Here is a 20450-nt window from a genome sequence, read left to right as displayed (position 1 = left end):
GTAACATCTCCAACTAAAGATTTTTTTGCTAATTCAGCCACTGTGAATTATATTTTCTTAATCTTACTATGCAAATATTTATACACTGTTCATTCTTTGAAAAGGACAGTTCTACATTTGATAGAATAAGGCATTAGTTGCCATGATATTTCTCTTTCTCTGCACCCAGAACTTCTGTCAAGCTCTCAAGTTCTGTTTAGTTCTCTGAAGAATTTCAAACTAATTCGCACAGCAAAATTGTACAGGTTAAGAAATAAGCAGATATCTTAATTTGAAACACCACATAATACAAGGAATTGTATCTGAAGGAAAATACACACCTAGCCGTGGAGACAGTTTTGCCACAAACCTGTACATTACCCCATATACTAACTGCTTAACACCCAATTAAAAGAGAAAAAACACCATGTAAAGAGACAAACTAAATCATCCCTCTCTTTAGAACTCAGAATGACTATAAAGGTCTAGATTCTGAAGCCTAGAATGGCATACATGCCCTTTCCTGTTACAGATAGGAAGCTTTACTCTTCATATAACGGAACCAAAACCTACATAACATGAAAAGACAGTTATGTTTGCTGAGAACCGCATTATAATTCTTAGCTAAGTGGTTATTTTCCAGAATAACCTTTATCCTATTTCTCTGTAGGATATTACTGTTATTAAGAAACACCACCAGCATTCAATCCCCCCCAAAATTCTGCATATACATTTCATCATTGCTCATTCTGTTTTCACCTAATCCTACACTGCATAAATCAGCTGTAGTTTCAACACCTGATAAGCTGCAGCTCCTGAATTGTTTTCACTTTCCATGGAACAAAACCAAAATAAAATTTTTGAAGACACTGATGCAAATATTTAGCCAAAATTTTTATGGAACTTGTCACCCTGCCCTCCAGCCCAAAGATCTGCAACTATTACCAAATGAGAATCTGAAAAACTATGTGAAATGCAATTTATCACTGCCTAACAAATCACTGCACAGAAATGCCATGAAAATCATTCTGCAATTAAGACACCTTTTATAGTCTAAATATGCTACTAAGATAAGAGGTTAGTTTAAAAGACAATGGAGCAAATGATTTAACAACAGTGATAAATTTTCCATTTGAAATGATCACTTTTTTTTTGGTTGAGGGCTCATATTTGACCTTTGAAGAAAACAGATTCTTCAGAAGCATACAAAGACAAAAACTTAAAATCAAGTAGTCCAGGAAAAAAAAATACATACTTTGGATGTCGGATGTCTGGCAGGGATCGCTCCAGTGCTATGTTGTTGCTAACAAATATGTTGAAGCCATTTTCCCTATAAGCAGAATCATCATGGTCTTCCTCAGTAAGAGGGTACGGCTTTCCATGTTCACCTTTCCCTACAACGAAACAAAACAATTATTTTCCTCAAACTGATAGCACAGAATGGACCACAAAGGCAAAAAGAACAGTTTGACTAGAGTTCAGTTGGTACATTGGGTCTGGAACATCTCTGAAGAATTTTTGACAATGTTTTTAGTGACACTCTTGCTACTTCTAATACAAAAATAAGAAAGTAGGTAAAAAGAATGGGACTCAGAAGTCCCTCTGAGTTCACCTGGTCCACCTAGCCTTTCTTCCGGAGACACAATCGGCTTAAAGCCTTTTATACATAAAGATGTGGATTGTAAATTAAGCTAAGACCTTTTTGCATCAGAATCAAGCTTTCATGGCAAAACCAAGAACAAATGGATCAGTTCCAGCAATACTCCTTTTGATGGATACAAGGAACCTGATTACTCGTTATTTCAGCAAGCAGAGCACTCCTCCCCACTCACCATTAAGAACAAATAAACAAACAAAAAAATCCCACAACAAACCACAACAGAACTTTAGCATTGAAGTTTACAGTGTCCAGCTTTCCAGAACACATGGTAAGGAAACCAAATGTTTTGCTCAGGGCTCCTTGAACACCCTTGCGTTCCATGTCACCAGCCAGATACAGTCAGTGTTTCTAATGCCTCAGCACTGCTGATTTGGTTTCAGAAACTGGAGACTTTCATTCTCCAAAGAAATCATCTGTTTGTTCGCTGGCAAAGCACAGACTTTCTATTCCAACTTTTTATTCCCAAGTTAGTTCTCATCGTCAGTACTTGGCTTGCTTAGTACCTACCTCAGGCAACTATACCTCTATCTCTTCCAGTCAGAGAGCAGAGAACAAACAAAAACACTTCAAAGAAAATGAGAATGTAAATCCTTCACTTCTTCTCAACTGTTTTTATCCTTCTCATTCTTGCAGAGGGTGAACTCTTCAGAGTTTCTAAGCACTTCTCACCTACTCAAGAAGATATGCTTTTCTCTACATCTAATCGATCAGTTTACAACCTCTCTGTTCCTCTTCCTCAGAGCCCACTCATAAGAAAATACCTCATTTTACCTGAGCTCTTTTAGGGAAATTAACCAACTTTCCAGCTGGATTTGATAAGTGACCAAGGCCGCCCGATCCTCAGCTAATCATGAACAGCTGCAGGAGAGGATGAAAAGGAAAGCAACTGCAAGCTGAAACATCCAGTGGTATCCTTAGAGTCTCTATCAATGCTCTATGTCATATTGCGCGCGCGCACACACACACTATTAAAAGCATAGAATATGCAATTAAAAATGCCATAGTTATTCAATTTTAGAATTTTTTAGAAATAAAATATTTTTTTATTACAAACTTTGTGCATATAATTATAATTTAATTTAAATTCTTAATTGAAATAATTAATGTTACTTACAATGGAAAGAAGTATTATGAAGCACTCTTTGTTTATGCTTCATTACTAACAGGTATCTTGTAATTTTTATTTTCAAACAGATGTACATAACACACAAATATGTTAGAAAATCTGAAACTAAGTTTTTATGTGAATCTTTATGATTTCATACTACATATGGGAATTATATTATTAAAGGAGCAGCTGATGAGTCAGAGTACTACTTAAAGTTCAATAGTACAATTGTATCAAATGTGTTTCATGATACAGGAACAATAAGCTACTGTCATTCAACTCCCAAGACATAGAAATTTTAGCCTCTTCCGCACATATACTAAGTAGACCCAAAGTAACTAATTTGCTTTAATTAAGAGACATTTATCCAGGTAGTTAGTAATGTAATGGAAATTCCAGAATAAATGACCTATATGATAACATATACTATTGCTACTCGATGTTTTTACAATATAGTTTTCTGTATATTCCAGCTATTCACCCTGTAAAAAGAAAGGTGGATTCTTTCCTTTGTTTTTCTTAAAAGAGATTAATATTTTTCATAGCACTACAGTTTATCCATATTGTCCCTTGCTAGTGAAACTGAAGGTAAGTACTTTTAAAATAGTCTTCTGTTCCTCCACGCTGACTATGGAGCACTATCACTGTGCATAAGCCAAGATAATAGATACTATGGATATTATCTAGAGTGACTCAGGAACACGCTGAACTTTCTCATATTGTGCTACAGAAGTACTTGACCAATTGCAGTATATAAATTGCTTTTGCACTTATACAGTAAGCTGGGCCATGAAGTGCACACTAGTTGTGAAGCACAACTCTTTCCTATCACTGTACTAAAATAAACAGAACGTTAACAAAAGCTTGTATACTTTAAAATAAAATGGATGTTTCTCCCAGCTTTCTTGTTTACATGCTCTCTCTCACCCTGCAGCTTCTCCTGATTAGCTAGGAATGAGGTGGTCATCTACCAGACCCAGCTGAAAGCAGTTGGTTAATTTTGTCTGAAGGAGCTCAGGTCATAAGAGACCATATGGGTGACTGTGAGAAGACAGAGAGCTTAGAAGAAAAGTATTTATAAAAAAGAGATACAATACTTCTAGATGATCAGTAGGCCTGGAGGGTTCTCTGTACAGAAAATTGCTGTGTATGAGTTTCCTCAGCATTACATATTATCATAAGTACATTAAAACACTCCCCTGCTACTGCTTTTCCTTCCTAGATAGCTGACAGTAATTGCCATCGCTCCAGGCTGGTTTGGAGCTGGACTATCCAGAAGTTTACCTAAAATGCCAGGGTGACAAGGGGGAAATTTCACAATGCAAGAGGAGCAAAATTCTGGTGCAAAAAGAGCATGAAGGAGTTTAATGTCCCATTACTGGCTACAGAAGGCTACTTTAAACCTATCAATAGACATATATAAGACCTCCTATACTGTTTGTTCTATCTGAGGGCAAAAGAACCATTCAGAAAGTGTGTCAGGGCTATAAAGTATTGTAGAGAACAGAGAGAGTAAAAAAGCCAGATGGTGAATTTTTGGTCTCTTTGGGCTTAAAAGGGGGCTCACCCAAATGCGATATGTGACACCAACCTAGAACTAAGACTTGATACTAACTCTCTCTGAGGCTGGTTAACAACTGCAGCATAAATAACCTCAGAAACTAAGGAAAATGAGATGTTTTAGTTCAGTTACCTGGATTTTGATTTTCCAAGGAGGGAGCAAAGGAGGGGAAGAACCCAGAAGTACGAGAATGACATAAATATATTCAACCTGAGGCCCAAAAATCCCATCAGAGTGCTCCACTGGATAGGAATCCTAACAGTACTGTTTAATTCATACAGTGCTGTCAAACCCTTGTGATTACAGAGTTATTACACTGATTTTTAACTCAGTACTCAATGTAAGCAACATCTTGAAAATATCTTAGTGTTGTTTTTTTTTTTTTTTCTTAAAACACTATGATTTTGGAGTTAACATCTCTACATTGCTTAGTGTTATGTTATTGTAAGGGTTTTAACATACAATCTCAAAATGCTTATCCATAGATACTCAGCTGAAAAATCAGTAAAGAAAGATATTACAGACATCCAGCTAAAGTACTGGCTTGGCCAAATATCAGATGCTCCGTAAGGTTTTTTAGCCCCACTCAAGGATGTTACTGTCTCCTAGGAAACAAAACACTATACCTAACCCTAAAGGTCTTAAGTTTTATGCCTGACAACTTGAGATAGTTCAAGGACACCTCAGTTAAAGCACCTTCTGCTTATATTAAATACAGGTACAGCAAGCAGAAAGAGAATAAACCCTCTTGTTCGGTAGATGGCATGAAGAGGATTAGGGTGAGACAAATAAAAAAATATTTTGTATGCCCAGTACAAATGTGTAACAGCAGAATAATGGCTCTGGATCAGCCATGTTGATACCGTTGCCAGGTATGATAAAGAGAACAGGGGTATTGTTGGCAAAATATATCAGCTGTAAAACAGTTTGAACATGCAGCAGGAGTTCTGCACCATTTCTGCATGGAATGGATAGGGGACCTTGCTTAAACAACAAAACACATTGCAATAAGGTCTCTTGGATTTTGTTTTGGGGGGCTGTTTTTATAATTCAGATGAACATTATTTATAATTCAATAGGCATGGTAAAAAAACCCTGGCTTTGCCATATAAGTTAAAGGAAGTTAAGCAATTGTTTAACTGCTTAACGCAAGAAATTAAACAGACGAACATAAGCCACTCAGTGTCTGTGGGGAAGAACTGTGTCCAAATCTGAATTATTTACTACTTATACTCACTGCTATTAGTTTACTCAGGCAAGAATTCACAGCCACAGCAAGTCAAAGCTATAATTCATAAAAATGTTTAAGCACACTCTTTAATTCAAGCTTTCAAGCATCCCTTAATCCAATAACATTTGTATTAGGGAATAAGAATGCTTTATATGCTAAATGCTTTACTAAATAAAAGGAGTTTATTTTAATACATGACCCTACAAATAAGTAAGTCTTCCTACTTACAGTGCATCTTATTATTTTGGATAAGATAATTCGGCCTTTTTTTTTTTTCCCCAGTATATTAGGAATTCTGTCTACTACCCCTAAATATTCCATCCAGAATCCAGTACAACATTGTCTGTGTACATCACACAAACTCAGAGTCCATCCTCTCTCATGAAAGTTGTGACGGGGAGAACAGATATCTAACTTTACCCTAGAGCAATAATATTTCAATGCAGAATGGAAGTCCCATGAGGGGAGCGTGACTGTATTTCTTAGCAAGGGTAGACAGGAATACGAATTCAAAATTAATGTAGTCACACGTCATCTTAAAAAAAACCCAAAAGGTAAGAAGTTAAAGGGGAAATAAAGATCATCAGCTGAATAAAAACATTGAGTCAGACATCATCTTCCACTTTCTTGCCACATACATTTCTAAACAATAATCTTTTATACTTCCTGATAAGGGAGTGCAACTGGAAAGTCAGAAAATAAAAACTATTTAAAACAACCTGTACTATCTTCTACATAATTTCTGAATTTTCTTAATGCACAACTGTATACAAGTTTGCCTTCTTGTGCTGTGGAGATGGACTTCATTTATTTTAATTAATAAGTGTAACAGCTTATCAATTCAGACTGCTATCACATTCTGCTTTTTTGGGAAGTGAATTTCCATTTGAATACAAACAAGATAATTTTCTTCCTCAACATTCCTTATCCTCACAGACAGGAGACTGGGGTGCAGCACATCTGCTAAAATACCGGTCAAGTTTTCTCGAACAGAGCAGTGATTTAATAAATGCACAAAATAGGTTTTTTTTTTGTTGTTTTGGTTTTTTTTGTTTTTTGTTTTTTGTTTTTTTTTTTTTGACAGTAGATGTCTCAGCTTCTCTTGGAGCTTGGTGTAGTTTTCATCCTGTCTGTAAATTTTGTATTTCAAAACCTTCAGAAGACATTTAGGTGAACATTTTAAATTTGAAATCAGTTCAAGAGTCAGGTCAGGGACTAGTACAAACTAGTTCTTGGGAAAACAGAGGAGAGTTGTTTTATCAAATAATTTTTTTCTTTCATACTAGGGAAGCAATCGCTTGCTTTGAACAAATGCTTTTTTGGGTTTTGAATATTTATGTTACTTTCACCTAAAAAGTATGAAAACTTTAATTCAGTAAATACATGAAGGCATTTTCTTTGCTGATTTGTTATAGAGAGAGAAAATCAAAACTGCACATGCCGTACATAAAAGTAATTGCCTTTACATCAAATAGGAATATTCAAATAGCACCAAAAAAAAAGAAAAAAAAAGAAAAAAAAAAAGTAGTTATGGATTTTCAGATAGAAATTAAGAACATTTTTCTAATGGTATGAGTAGTGAAACAATAAGACAGACAATCCAGGGAACTGTGTAATCCATACACAGTCAAGAAAGAAATGATACTGAGCCTCAGAGACATGTTCAATACAACTTTGGTCATCTACTGAGGTTGATCCCAACCTTAAATTTCTATGAACTATATAAGAAACAGGAGGAGGACTGGGGTTAAGTTGCTGGAATAATATTTTTCTTCAGAGTGAAGCAAACTTGCATCAGAAACCAAAATATATTTATCATGAGTCTCTTCTATTTTTCCCAAACTTCTCACAGTATCCCACTACTTTTACATCATAAGCCTAATTTATAGGAAAGCAACTTACTTGGTTGTACATCAATGGAAACAGGATCAAAAATTCCACCCCTCTTATTTTCTAATCGCTACTGTATCAACTAACAGCTTGGAAAGCCATTGCAGTAACATTGACAATACTTTTAATTATTTATTACATAACTCTGACAAGGTCTGAGGCAATAAAAAAGGCTTTTCCTTAGCATTACAGACACAGCTGTAATCAAATCCTATTTATGCAATTGGGAAAAATAAAAACTCTGTCGAGGAAATCCTGAACAACACATTTGCAAGCAAGAATAAATAATTTCTTTGAAAATATATAACAGAATTTTTAATCATGCTAATATCAAACTAATACAGAAAATAAACAAACCAAAATTCACTTTTCTGGAGGAAAATATTTAAATTTCTTATTAACCTTTGGAATCCAGTAGCATATACAGCATTTCTTTTCAAGGACCATCTAGTCCTCTGTAAGTTGTCTAGAAATGTTATTGGGAGTGAATATGAGGCCTTGTCTTTTCCAGATTGCTGCTACAGTAACATGATGGTTGGCAGGAGAAATATGAACTAAATTGCTTCTCTCTTCAGGAATGGCTTTATACAAATAGCATAGGTTAGCAGAAAAAGAGAGAAAAAGATATAATTTTAAATTTTGTTATTTGACTCCCTGCTCATATCCAGAACTGAAAAAAACCCCAAAACCAAACTCCAAAAACAACAACAACAAAAAACAGACAAGAGAGAAGTATATGGTCCTTAAAATTTTTTAAAGGGTATATTCATTTTGTACTATAATTGGATATTTAGAATATTGTTTGCTTATAATTCACAAGAGATAAAAATGAAAGGAAATTGTTGCTAAGATTCGAAATGTGATCCATGCTTATAGTGGCGATGCATTTTCCTAACCCTCAACAAAAAGCAATCCCATCCTGGGTAGGAGGTAGATAAAGGAAGATGCATTACCTAGAGAGGAGAGAAGAGGGACAAATGAGAACCTCTAAAATGTACTTATTTTACATATGTGGTTCAAGAAACATTGATATGCATTTCTTTTTACAAAAAAAAGTGAAAAATAATAACTGTAAAATCCAACTTTTAAACTGCATTAGACATAATTTCCAGATTTCAACAGACTGACTAGGCCTGGACTGACTCGTCATGTTACTCTAAGATCATAACTTGTGTGTCAGACTGCAAGGAAAAAAATGGCATGAGATTTGAAGAGTTCATGAAGTGGGAGAAGCTGATTATCAGCACTCCGTATACACTCAGGGCATGATAGGCCTTCACACGATCTTCCTAAAATGCTGAATCAACAGCATCTGTTCCAAAAAACACAGTGGAGAGCCAGGGCAGCTAAAAGATCATAGAATAATTTTGGTTGGAAGAGACCTTTAAGATCATCAAGTCCCGCCATAACCTAATTCTCTCACTAAACCATGTCCCTAAGAACCTCATGTACATGTCTTTTAAAACCGACCAGGGATGGTGACTCAACCACTTCCCTGGGCAGCCTGTTCCAGTGCTTCACAACCCTTTCCATGAATAAATTTTCCTAATATCCAATCCGATAAGCAGTAACAGTGATGAGCAGAAGAACGAAGCAGCATAATGAGTGGGACAAGAAAAAGCAATGGCTGGCAGAGTGCCAGAAGCCCCAAGTGGCAACACCAAAGCTCTGGTAACCTGAACTGGGCCTTGTGGCATCGCAGGACTCCACGTTTCCCAAAAGTAAGGGAGGTTTTAGTTCAGGAGTGGGGGAACAATCAGCTGGCCTAGCTGTTGCCTTGCCAGAGAGGACTACAAAATAATTATTGTCATACTTAGGGAATTAGCCTTTTTATGTTATTTATCTTTAAAAAAAAATATTGTTTGATGAGCCAACTAATTTGCAAGAAGAAAAAAAAAACTAGCTCAATGCTCTTGAGATTAATTCTTACAGCTATCTAGGCATTTTACAAGACATCATTTTAAATGTCATCACGGGCCTTACTGTTGGCAGTTGTGTCTTAGAAGAAAGTGCATTATACAACTACCAGTTGGAACAATTCACCTCTGCTTATGGGAACTTTTACACCACTCATTTCACTTTGACTGTTTTAAATCAAGACACTGTGCTTTATCTCAAATATGTGCATTTTCTCAATCAATAATTAATTCCTAAATCTTATAGCCTGTGCTGTATGGAACATTAGAGTAGTATATTTCTCACCTTTTGCATCCATTTGAAACAGCACAAATACAACCTCTGAACTTCCAGTGTATGCATTGCAAAGTAAAAATACAGTGCATGTCGGGGAAGTGATTGCTTAAAAATACATCTTGAGGTTAAACAGTGTCATCGTTGTGTTTCAGCAGAAGGGTGACTGTGTAGGAACTCTGAATAGTAAATTGTCTGAAGGCTTGAACAAACGCTTCATAAAAATAAATATTTCAAAAAACTATGGCTTTTAACACTTGTTGCAAGCACTACAATGGGCTGGTGGATAGAAAGACTCATTCTACCCACTTCTCCACTGTAATACACCTGGAGAACAAAAAGGAATGAAAAAAAACATCCATACTATTTGGTATGTCCAGTATATTTAAGAATGCTGCAGTGTACAATGAAAGATAAGCAGCAACACATGCTGTTTTGATATGAGTTGCTCTATCACTACAGCAGAGCAGCAATATCCTCAGTAGCATTTTACAGGCTGAGCTGAATCTAATCAAAACTCTGTAGCCAAGGGATGCTCAGTACATCTATTTAGCCTAACTGCTTATCACCAACGCCACAGCCACCAGAATGCTTTTTTCATGTAACATTAGAACAGACTGGTCGTAGACCATTAATCAACTGAATGAACAAGCATGTGGGAAACCGAAAGGCTTCACAGTGTGTTTTAGTAACTGAACTACCTGTCAGGATAAAAAGGACCAAAATGGAACAAGATTACCTGAAAAAAATCTAATAATAGTGTTAAGGTGTTTGTATTGGTGCTTAAACAGATCAATTCACACAAACTGCATCAAGAACACTATTCTAATAGTCTCTATTACCAGTGGGTCTTCTATAATTAATGCCTTAGTCTAAGGTCACCTCAGAAAAGCTCAAACTAAAGTGTTACTAATATGGTATATAAAGGAACTAAACAGTTCCACAAAGTTAATGCAAAATTACAGTTGCATAGGTATAGTTTTAGAAAACCCAGAAATACAAAATGATAGAGTTCTAGAAGCTGTAATTAACATGAGACTTTTCCCTCCCCCTCTTTTTTTCTTCACTGTAAGATGTATTATGGCCATGTGTCATCTTCCATATATCATCACAGGAAAATAAACAGAAAGTTCCATGGAACAAATTTATTGATAGGAGCTCTTTAATTTTTTTTTCTTTCATGAATTCAACCTAAACTAGCTCTAGAAGCTGGATTTGTGGCTGTTACACAAAGAAGATGGAACAAAGCGTAAAAACTAATTTAGTTATGTATGAGTCAACTGTGTGCAACTGCATAGTCACTCTTGCACTAAAAGCACTACTCCATGACGTGTATCCTATAGAGAAAGAATACATGAGCTATCACAGCTCCCAGCAAATTTAGATTTAGCCTGTAAGACCCCCTACCAGAAACAAATAAATAAACTCTTACATATGGAGACATTAAATATTCACAGTTAAAGTCTGAGGCAGACCCAGAAATGAGAACTATGCCACTGGATTTTCCAACACAGTGACTCAGTGACAAGGCCACCCTTCTTCCTTCTGTAAAGCTGAGAAAACTGCTGATAAGCAAGCAGAGTTTGCACACCCAGGGCCAAGATAGTAACTTCCTCTGTATACACATATTTTATTGCTTTTTCAGGTCCACTTGTATCTATGCATTATAAAATACAGCATCATATTTCTCAGACGATAATTAGTTTAATATGAGACTGAAGCCAAGTATGCATATAATTACCTGGCTTAATAGTTTAATAAAAAAACAGGCACCCCCACAAATTCAGAGATGCTAGAATTATCCTTGAGACAAGCAGGAACTGTACCAACTTGTTAAGATATAGCAAGGTGCAGTTATGGAAATAAACAACTGAAGGTATGTCATGTTCTTGGCATGAGTCTACTGAAGTCTTTCTGCTTTACTTAAAACATAATACATTTTTTTCTACCACACCCAAAGCAACACTTTGAATCTCAAGACTCTTCTCCTTTTCACGTTTTCTTTTGGCAAATCAGACACATTTCTCTTCAGAAACTGCATCAATACTACGTATACTGCTGCAGACACTGCTGCTGCACTTCCTAGTGACTGCCTTTTCCTCTTCTTAAAAGAGACCACTAATGGTGCAATCACTAATACTGCCTTCTATCATTCATTTTGTGGTTTAAAGCACATTGTTCATTTGAAAGAGCCTTCCAACTAACTGACATTCTTGTGGTAAGAACTAAACTTAATGTTTGACCTTCTCTGAGCACAGTTCTACACAGCCCTTGCTCTTGATTCACCTGTTTCTGAATAGCAGGAGTCTCATTAATGCCAACTATTTTTCAAATGCCTGACACAAATTTGATTAAATTTCCTGTACTAAAGCTGACCAAAATTTCTAGCCAATAGGTGCTATGGAATCAAGCAGAGGCAGACGTGGAGACTCAAAACAACACCTTCACCCATTAAAATGAACAGTTTTTCAACTAATTAGTTTAATATATTTTCTACTCAAAAGGACAACTCATCACCTGTGGAACTAAATATTCATCCCTAGACCCACATTTGTGCATAATTGAACACAGACCTGCAATAAGCCTATTGTGAACTTTCTAAAAAAAGTTAATTTGCTGAAAACTGATGTTTGGATTCAGCCAAAAAATATCTTAATTTCTTTCATTTTGTTGTTGTTTGGATTAAAAGAAGCAAACCATAAATACATTCAGTTAATCAAACTTAAAATTACAATATCTGTTTTTCAAAATAATATACAAATGACAAAACTTAACTAACATTATTGAATGACATCCATGTGAACTAAAACAATACTTTCTGATTTTATCACACACAGAAAAAAGTTTCAAGTATCAAACCAAAAATTCTTGCATGCACACAGCTTTAACTTTGAAATGTATATGAAGCAACTCCCTGAAATTGTTTTCTCACTGAGGATGCACAAAAACGCTAAATTCCGTTAAGCAGATTCATTACATATTTACACAGCACACAGTAATTCACAATTCTACTTTTGTCTTTATGATTAAAAGCCCCTCAATAAATCCAATCTTTGAGAAGAAGGAAGCGATCTTTAGCTCACATGCTAAGGGAGCAAGCATCCACTCCATGCTAGCTTTCTATAAGCCCAGGTAGCTGAAGAACAGGACATAAAGGAGAAATTAATGTCAATTGTAGGCTTTGTTCTAGAAGAATTGCCAGAAATTACACCTTGATTACACTATGATTCTTGTGTTTTAGTTATATTTTTAGAATACATTTTCCAAATTCACTATTAATCAGCTCACTACCTTTACAATATTCATCATCCACAGATGTTCAGTGAAAATGCATGAAATACGCTCAAGCTTGTGGAAAGAATCTACTCTTCAATATGCCTTCAATGCCTTTAAAAGTCTTTGCTAAAAATAAATGAATAAAAAAATACAGCTACATTCAGGTATTACACTAAGCAATGAGAAAACTTCTGATCCATTTCTTCCCTTCTCTATTTCCCTTTTCATTTGTATAATTTGACCAAGAAATATTTGAAAACATGAACTGTTCTCCATCAAGGAGCTCAGTGAGACACCCTCAAAGATCATCACTAAAGGACTTTCTCGAAACAGGAATTTAGCTCCTGAACTAAGTTTTTACAACTATGAGATTAAGTTTCCCTCAAATGCTATGTCTGTACTGAGCTATACCAGCAGGCTAAAATTGTAGCCAAGAATCTGTCCTTTTATCACTATCTTTATTAGTGTTTTTGAGATGTTTAATTATTATCCACTAAATAAAACAGATACAAAATGAAAAAATTTTACTTAAGTACATGATATTGCCAAGAAATGCTCAGGGTCTCATAACTTCCATGTAAAACTTCAGATTCCTCAGGAAAAACAAACCAAACCAAACAAATAAAACACCAACCAAACAAAAAATGGGGGGGGGGGGGACGGGACATAGCAAACAAATAACCAACACCAGATCAAGACATGGTCTGTAAAAGTTGATGGTTGTATAATATGGGGGAAAAAAAAAAGTCATTGCAATAACATACTGAAGTGGCAGTATGTTAGTAACTTGCTTAACTTACTAATTAATAGCAGTTAATTAAAAGGTCAGCCCTCTAGAACTTTAACAGCTCACAGCTCTAACTCTTCTTTCTGAACCATTGGAGGTTTGGATTTCTTCCCAGTAAAACTGCTTTAGTAAAAGATGAGAACAAAATATATTGAAAAAAAAATAAACTAACATGTTATTTATTTAGAGGTTTCTCTTAACTTTTGCATAATGATATTAAAATTAGATTAGTCTCTCAACTAAAAAAATCCCTGATGTGACTTGAAGTATTCAACAAATAGAACAGCCTTTCCTTCAAAAGAGCAGGAAAGCAGACCTGGGAGCACAAGGGAATTGGCATCTTTTTAGCGTCTCCTGTCCTGTTCTCTGGAGACTATTCCTTCCCCCATTTATACATGAGTACCTACTGTGCTTCAGGATCGGCCTCATCTCCTGTAAGCTGCAATGGAACAACAATGCAAGGAATGACCAACTAGAAATATCAGTAGCTTCATATACATTGACCAAAGTTTCCAAAACACATAAATGCTACCCAGTTAATCAGCACGTAAACCAGAAGTAATTGACAGGGTAACCTGAAATTACTTAGCTATCATTTAAAAATATAAACCTCTTTTAAGAGTAAAGTAACTGACAAATACCAAAAGCGGGACTGTGTCCATGTTTTAAGAATACTGATAGTGCAATTTAAAATATCTTGCTTTGGTTTTTTTTGTTGTTGTTGTTTTGTTTGGTTTTTTTGGTCGTTGTTTTGTGGGGTTTTTTTGTTTTGTTTGTTTGTTTGTTTTTGTGGATTTTTTTGTTTGGTTGTGGTTTTGTTTTTTAAACTGAGAATTAAAGTTACTTTGTTTCCCAATGAATTTCCCACCAAGTCTTAGTAATCACATTTCAATCTACAGGCCTCTTAGATTGCCTAAAATGTTTGTTTCAAGCTTGTAGACAGCAGAACTTTCACACAGGTTGGCAGAACAAAATGCCACTCCTAGAAATGTGGTACCTCTTTTTACTTCCTTGTTGCTAGAAGGAGGATAGATTCTCCCAGATACTACTCTACTGCAAGTGGATGACTTTGCATCACATAACAATAGCCAAAAGGTAGCGGAGTTTCTGGAGAAGCAGTGATTATTGAGCATCACTTAATGAGCTAGTGTCTATAAGGCAAATTATAGCAAAACAATCATATATCTCTGCCTTTTCACACACATTGATTGGATTTCAGACAAATTGTTTCACCAGTTCAATAGTTTTTCTCTGTCAGCTTGTTTGATGAAAACAGGAAGAAAGGAAAGTCACCTTACACATATAAGTCATAAACTGCATTGAGACAACTATACTAGACCTTTGTAATTCCAAACTTAATTATTACCCTCAAAAGAAAAATCTATTACAGGAAAGTAAGCACAATTTATTGGGTTTTTTGGTTTGTTTGTTTGTTGTGTTTTTTGCTTTTTAGGAATGATTGTTAAATCTAAAATCATCTTCTCGGTCTTTGAAGACCAAGAGGCTAAAAAAATGAATACATGAAAAAACTAAGTTTACAACATGAAGTCAAATAGAAGCACAAAGTCTCATATAGCAATGTATTATGTATCATCTTTGAAGAACCTTAATAATTGCAATGTTAAGGAAAGCAACTGATGAATTTTGAATAACTGAAGTGTTAAGTGCTTTCCAATTTCTTTGGAATGGCATGCTTGTGATTACCATTGTGATTATTCTAAATGAAGATGTCTGCAACACACAAGGTTACTGACTCGTGTGCAGGTAACATGTGGCACTGGCTACAGCAAATTCCCTCAAGCATTATGTAGACTAGACCAAAAAAGGAGCCTTAGTCATTCATCTGGCAAACCTTTTAAACTGAAGTTCCTCTTATGGGTCTTTTGACCTGGATTCAGGTTAAAGGAATTACTTCCTTAAATCTTTAAAATAAATAGTCTTTAAATCTAGTTGACAGCAGCTTAATCTATGTTTTAAACTTAAAAGATGACATAAAAGTAGTAAGGAAAAATTCCCTTTTGCCATTTCTTCTGAATCGAAATGTAGGGTGTTGATATGCTCTAATTGCTGTCAAGCACTTGCTCCAGCTCTTTTGCCACAGTTCAGTCATGATTCATTTCCCCCTTCTTTGGACTGGGACATTTGCAGCAAAACAAGCAACAACTGAAAACTGAAATACAAAAGAAAACAATGCTTCTTTGTGTCACTGAATCAAGCAGTAATTGCCCGGAACTGACAAATCTGATCATTTTAACACCTACCACAAGGAACAAACAACTCAGTTTAGATGGTCTATAGAGTTCTCCCCATCCTGCACAAAGAGAAGTCCAGTCTGAAGGTCTCTTGGCTGTTTGTTCATTTTAAACTCTCACTGCAATGAGCCACATGTTGTAGAAAACTATCCAGACAGAATTACTATTAAATATATTCCTCTTTAGGAAAAGCAAGCAAACAAACAAATAACCCCACACAAACAAAGAAAACCCACCACAACAATGAAAACACAACTAGTATTTATGGGTTAACTCCTATTAAATTTCATTTAGATGGTCCTGATAATCAGATGCTAACAGTACCCCAAACCAAAACACCCTCCTAGACTGCAAGTGACAAATTAAAAGACAGGTTTGAGCTGAGACCTCCTCTCACATGCTCCCTACTCTTCTTTCCCCCCAAAAAAAGAACAAAATCCCAAACTTCTAAAGTCAAGTTTACTTTCTTTTTCACTCACTTCAAGGCAGCAACTCTATTAAACCCCCAAGTATTACATATTAATACATATACCAACATCAGCACTTCATCACTAATGCTGATGTGAATCCACTGACAAATCTTAACCACTGTACAGAAGGGCTAATAATATACTTAGGAATATCACAAGTTAATGGGCAGATGGCGTCTGCTTCTTGGTGTTTTCTTCAAATATTATTTTTGCCTTGGCTTGTTTGTTTCTCTCTTTTGCTTTAAAGTTCTGTAAGCATTGAGATCAATGTTCAAATACAAGGGGACAGGGTACTAGAGAGGAAAGTTTGGTCTGTTAAGGATTTGACACCGTGCTTCCCCCCTCATATGAAAATATAGAGAAAGATTAAAGACTAGCAACTTTAATAATTTTTGTAATAGAGCGCTTCTTGAAATCTGGACATTCTTTTCAAGCTAGGATGTGTATAATTGCTCTACAGCATAGACATTTCTTGCCAAGTTACTGGAAATAATATTTTCTTTCTGCCTGTCTTCATAAAAGCAGCAAGCCAATACAGAACGGTAGACTGAAGTGCAGTTTCAGTGTTCTAATTAGTACAAGTCAAAGGGAAAGTATTGTGAACTCTGTTCCCCCTTCCTTCACCTCTCTGGTAGTCCTTAAAAAACAGCTTGCCAATCGCATCTAAGTGGTATCACTGACAACTTTTCAAAGGTGAGGGAAGGTAGGGAAGAATAGGGGAAGAATCGAGTTAACTTCAACCACAAGAGGCACCTCCAATCTTTGCTGTGAGTACTGAGACTAGAGTCACTGTGCTTTAAAAAGGAAGCTTGACCCTCAATTACAGCCACACATAAGCTCCTCTTTACATACAGATTCAAGAGACAAGAGTTAGTTCTTTCACGTGTACCCTTTTCTGACAGAGACAAATGCTCCACAGCTAAAGCCTTACTGTTCCTGGATTTGTCTGCAGAAATGTAATACTAGGCTGTAACTTGAGATCCAGTGGGGGGGTGTACTAGCCTCAAATCACCAATTAAATAATACTGTAAGATGCCATTTCACAATTAGAGAAAGCAAATTTGTAGTCATCCAGGGAAAAACTCAAACACTTGTGGGGGCGGGGGGGGGGGGAACAAAAAACAAACCCACCACATTTTCTAGACATCAGGGCTTACACTTCTGGAGTAGGCATCACTGGAAAGTCTCTTTCCAAATTAATATTTGAGAGTATAATACCCTTATATGTGCTTGGCACCTGGCTCCAAACTGATCTCACTCTTTTCAATAGCATATCCAGAGCACTGAAGCTGAGTAAGAGTGGTAGAATCAGATCACAGTCTACAGCACATTATATACACAGAGCAAATGTGGTTTAATATGTGAAAACCTTTATGTAACTGCAGTAGATTATAACCATCTCTTTCATATTATATAACCTTTATATGCCATCTCCTTGACAAGCAATGATTAACATAACATTTTTCAATTTTTAATCATAACAGATTTGCATTAAGATAAACTGATGAATATTTTTCCCTTTTACAAAAAATACATTGTAAAATCCACAAAGAATATTCATTATTAATACTATAAATAATTAGGTTATGACTGTTTATTGAGACCTTGGCTACCACTACGATTCCAATTTTACTGCAAGATCTCAAATTCTTTCTAACAGAATAGCAAGTTCAGAGACCTAAATAAAATTTAGTAAATTTGTTTAATATATAACGCAGACACAATTCCCAGTGTGTAATCCCATCTGAAATACGGGATAAGTAAATCAATATTTTAGTATATGCTTCTTTCCCTGCACAGCTTTGATTATATTTATCTATATAAGTATCACAGAACTGATTTTTTCATAACCAATAGCGAATTACATTTAATGTTGCTATCTGTATGATACTGCCTCATATCTTCTAGAGGCAGTCTGGCACTAGGCTCTGCTTTTACAAATTCTTCTGAATTTAGGAATGGGCACTGTTCAAAATGATAAGAATTAACCACAGAAGTTTGGGGGAATTATTCTACTGCACTTTATTATCAAAAATTATTGAACAGAAGTGATGAAAAAAAAATCACCAGTATGCAATTTCCTTAGGTCACACAGAAGTCAAATCTCAGGTGTTCACTGCTTTTTATCGCTGTACAAAAGCACTCTCAATCCTTTTGCCTCTTCAAATTCCACCCTGAGAATACAGAGTTTCATTCTGTTTCCATTTTCATCACAAACATAGACAGTTCACCTCTCTTTCAACATCTCTGCTTAGTTTGTTTATAGAACTAATCTGTATGAATGTTTGTTTGTATAAACAAACAGACAGTAAGCTCTCTAGTTCTACAACTAATGTTTATAATATGCCCACACCGAGGGAGGCAAAGGTCAAGATCTTTAAAATCCCCTTCTCCCAGTCAAGATGACATTTTGAAAAGGCAAAAAAGACTATACTGAATATAGGAAAGAATTAAAAACCTTCATTCCTTCCCTCTCTATAAGGCCTCCACATGCTATTTAAATACACAAATAGGAGGAACAAAGACTGTGCAAATCACTTGATAACTGATGGGATAACCATTGGGTGATATGATACATTCTGAAAGTCTTTTTCCTCTGAGATCTTATTAGCAGACAGGAGCAAAATAGCTCAACAGCCAAACATAAAAGTATTGATGCCTTAAAAGTCACTTTATCTATTCCTTAATCAACTGGTTTTGAAGACAATGGCTTTTACAAATTTATATTTAGTGCTATAACAGCTTACCTGTTAACATTCGCTCAGAAATTTGCTTTCAATTACACTGAATTTCCAATGCCCCTCACAAAACATAATCATTTCAGCATACACATGCAAGCAGTCAAAAATAGGTCCAAAACCATTATAAATAAATAAACACAGTATTTAAAGAACAGAAACTGAAAACAAGAAAAACACTACAGAATTTGCAGTATGCAAGCTTTCTATACCACTTTATGGACTGTTAATTTCATTAATAGAGTTGATAATTTTTTTTTCAGAAATTAAACCTTATTTTTTGTTTTCTATCAGTTCTCCTCACCTGAAAAGTTCTCATTTTTCTATTTGTCCAGTTCCTCTTTTGCAGTAAATTGCAACAAGATATCTATCACTTGTAGTTAGAAATAGATTCTCATGACCAGAAATAGCACTATATTTAAATATAAACATTCCATCTGAACTTCTTCAAAAACCCAAGAATTACATATTTTAATCTTTCCTATTATCTGAGAAAGGCTGTAATTCATCATTAGTGCTATTACTTGGAATTCATGAGCACATACAGCTGAGAATTTCTTGAGGGAAACATGTACAACAACTTTCAGAAATATAGTAACAATGACATTGATTGATTCTCTAGGACTCTCAGTCTCATTGCACAGGACAAAAAGACAGAGGTGGAATCAAGAGAATTTCTTCTCATGGAATCAAGAGAATTTCTTCTCGTGGATGCATATGAATTACTACCTCAGGCCTTCATGACTCCCTCCTGTGAATCTCATTCCTCATGGGAGCATTCAGGGATCTCAGACTCCTAGTTCTACACAGACAGGCTGGAAAATCAGTGGCCATTGGTGCTACAGCAGTCGCCACACTCCTGAAATGAACATCTTGACAGATGTGTCCTCAGAGTCTTCCCCAGACAACCAAAAGGAAGCAGGGAAAACTGATTAAACAGAGAAACTTGCCAAGTTGGTAGCTCATAAATGGCAACACCAGGGGCTTCAGCATCCAGAGACGTGCACAGACTCACACTGCCTTGACAGATGTGTGGTTGCTGTAGCTGGACTGATACACATACTGGTGGCTACCCGGGTTATCATTATGCAAGCTGCGTTCACATAGGGTGCACTCACAACTCTGAACTGCGATGCAAGAACTCTCTTCTGATATATACATAAGGCATTGTTTACTACTTACTGAAACAAAAATTCTGACAGATGTAAGATTTGCATTTGTTTATAGTTCTCATATTTTTTAGATGCAAATGAAGCATATTCTTCATCAAGGCATGTCATCGGTTGTATTCCCAGAGGAAAATAAATT

General features: G+C 35.7%; 1 protein-coding gene across 1 annotated transcript in view; it reads right to left on the bottom strand.

Annotated features, from left to right (window-relative positions):
• Positions 1 to 20450, bottom strand: part of GALNTL6 (polypeptide N-acetylgalactosaminyltransferase like 6) — a gene marked incomplete at its 5' end in the record, with an annotated part of 446353 nt that overhangs the window by 257308 nt on the left and 168595 nt on the right. The window contains one exon of the mRNA XM_080344483.1: positions 1235 to 1373. Coding sequence (XP_080200609.1) covers positions 1235 to 1373 — 139 coding nt within the window. The remainder of the gene's footprint in view (positions 1 to 1234; positions 1374 to 20450) is intronic.

This window comes from Nesoenas mayeri, assembly GCF_963082525.1.
Source record: "Nesoenas mayeri genome assembly, chromosome: 4".
In the NCBI taxonomy this organism is placed as follows: domain Eukaryota; kingdom Metazoa; phylum Chordata; class Aves; order Columbiformes; family Columbidae; genus Nesoenas; species Nesoenas mayeri.
Note: the sequence above shows the minus strand (reverse complement) of the source record. Positions and strands in the feature narration are given on the sequence as shown.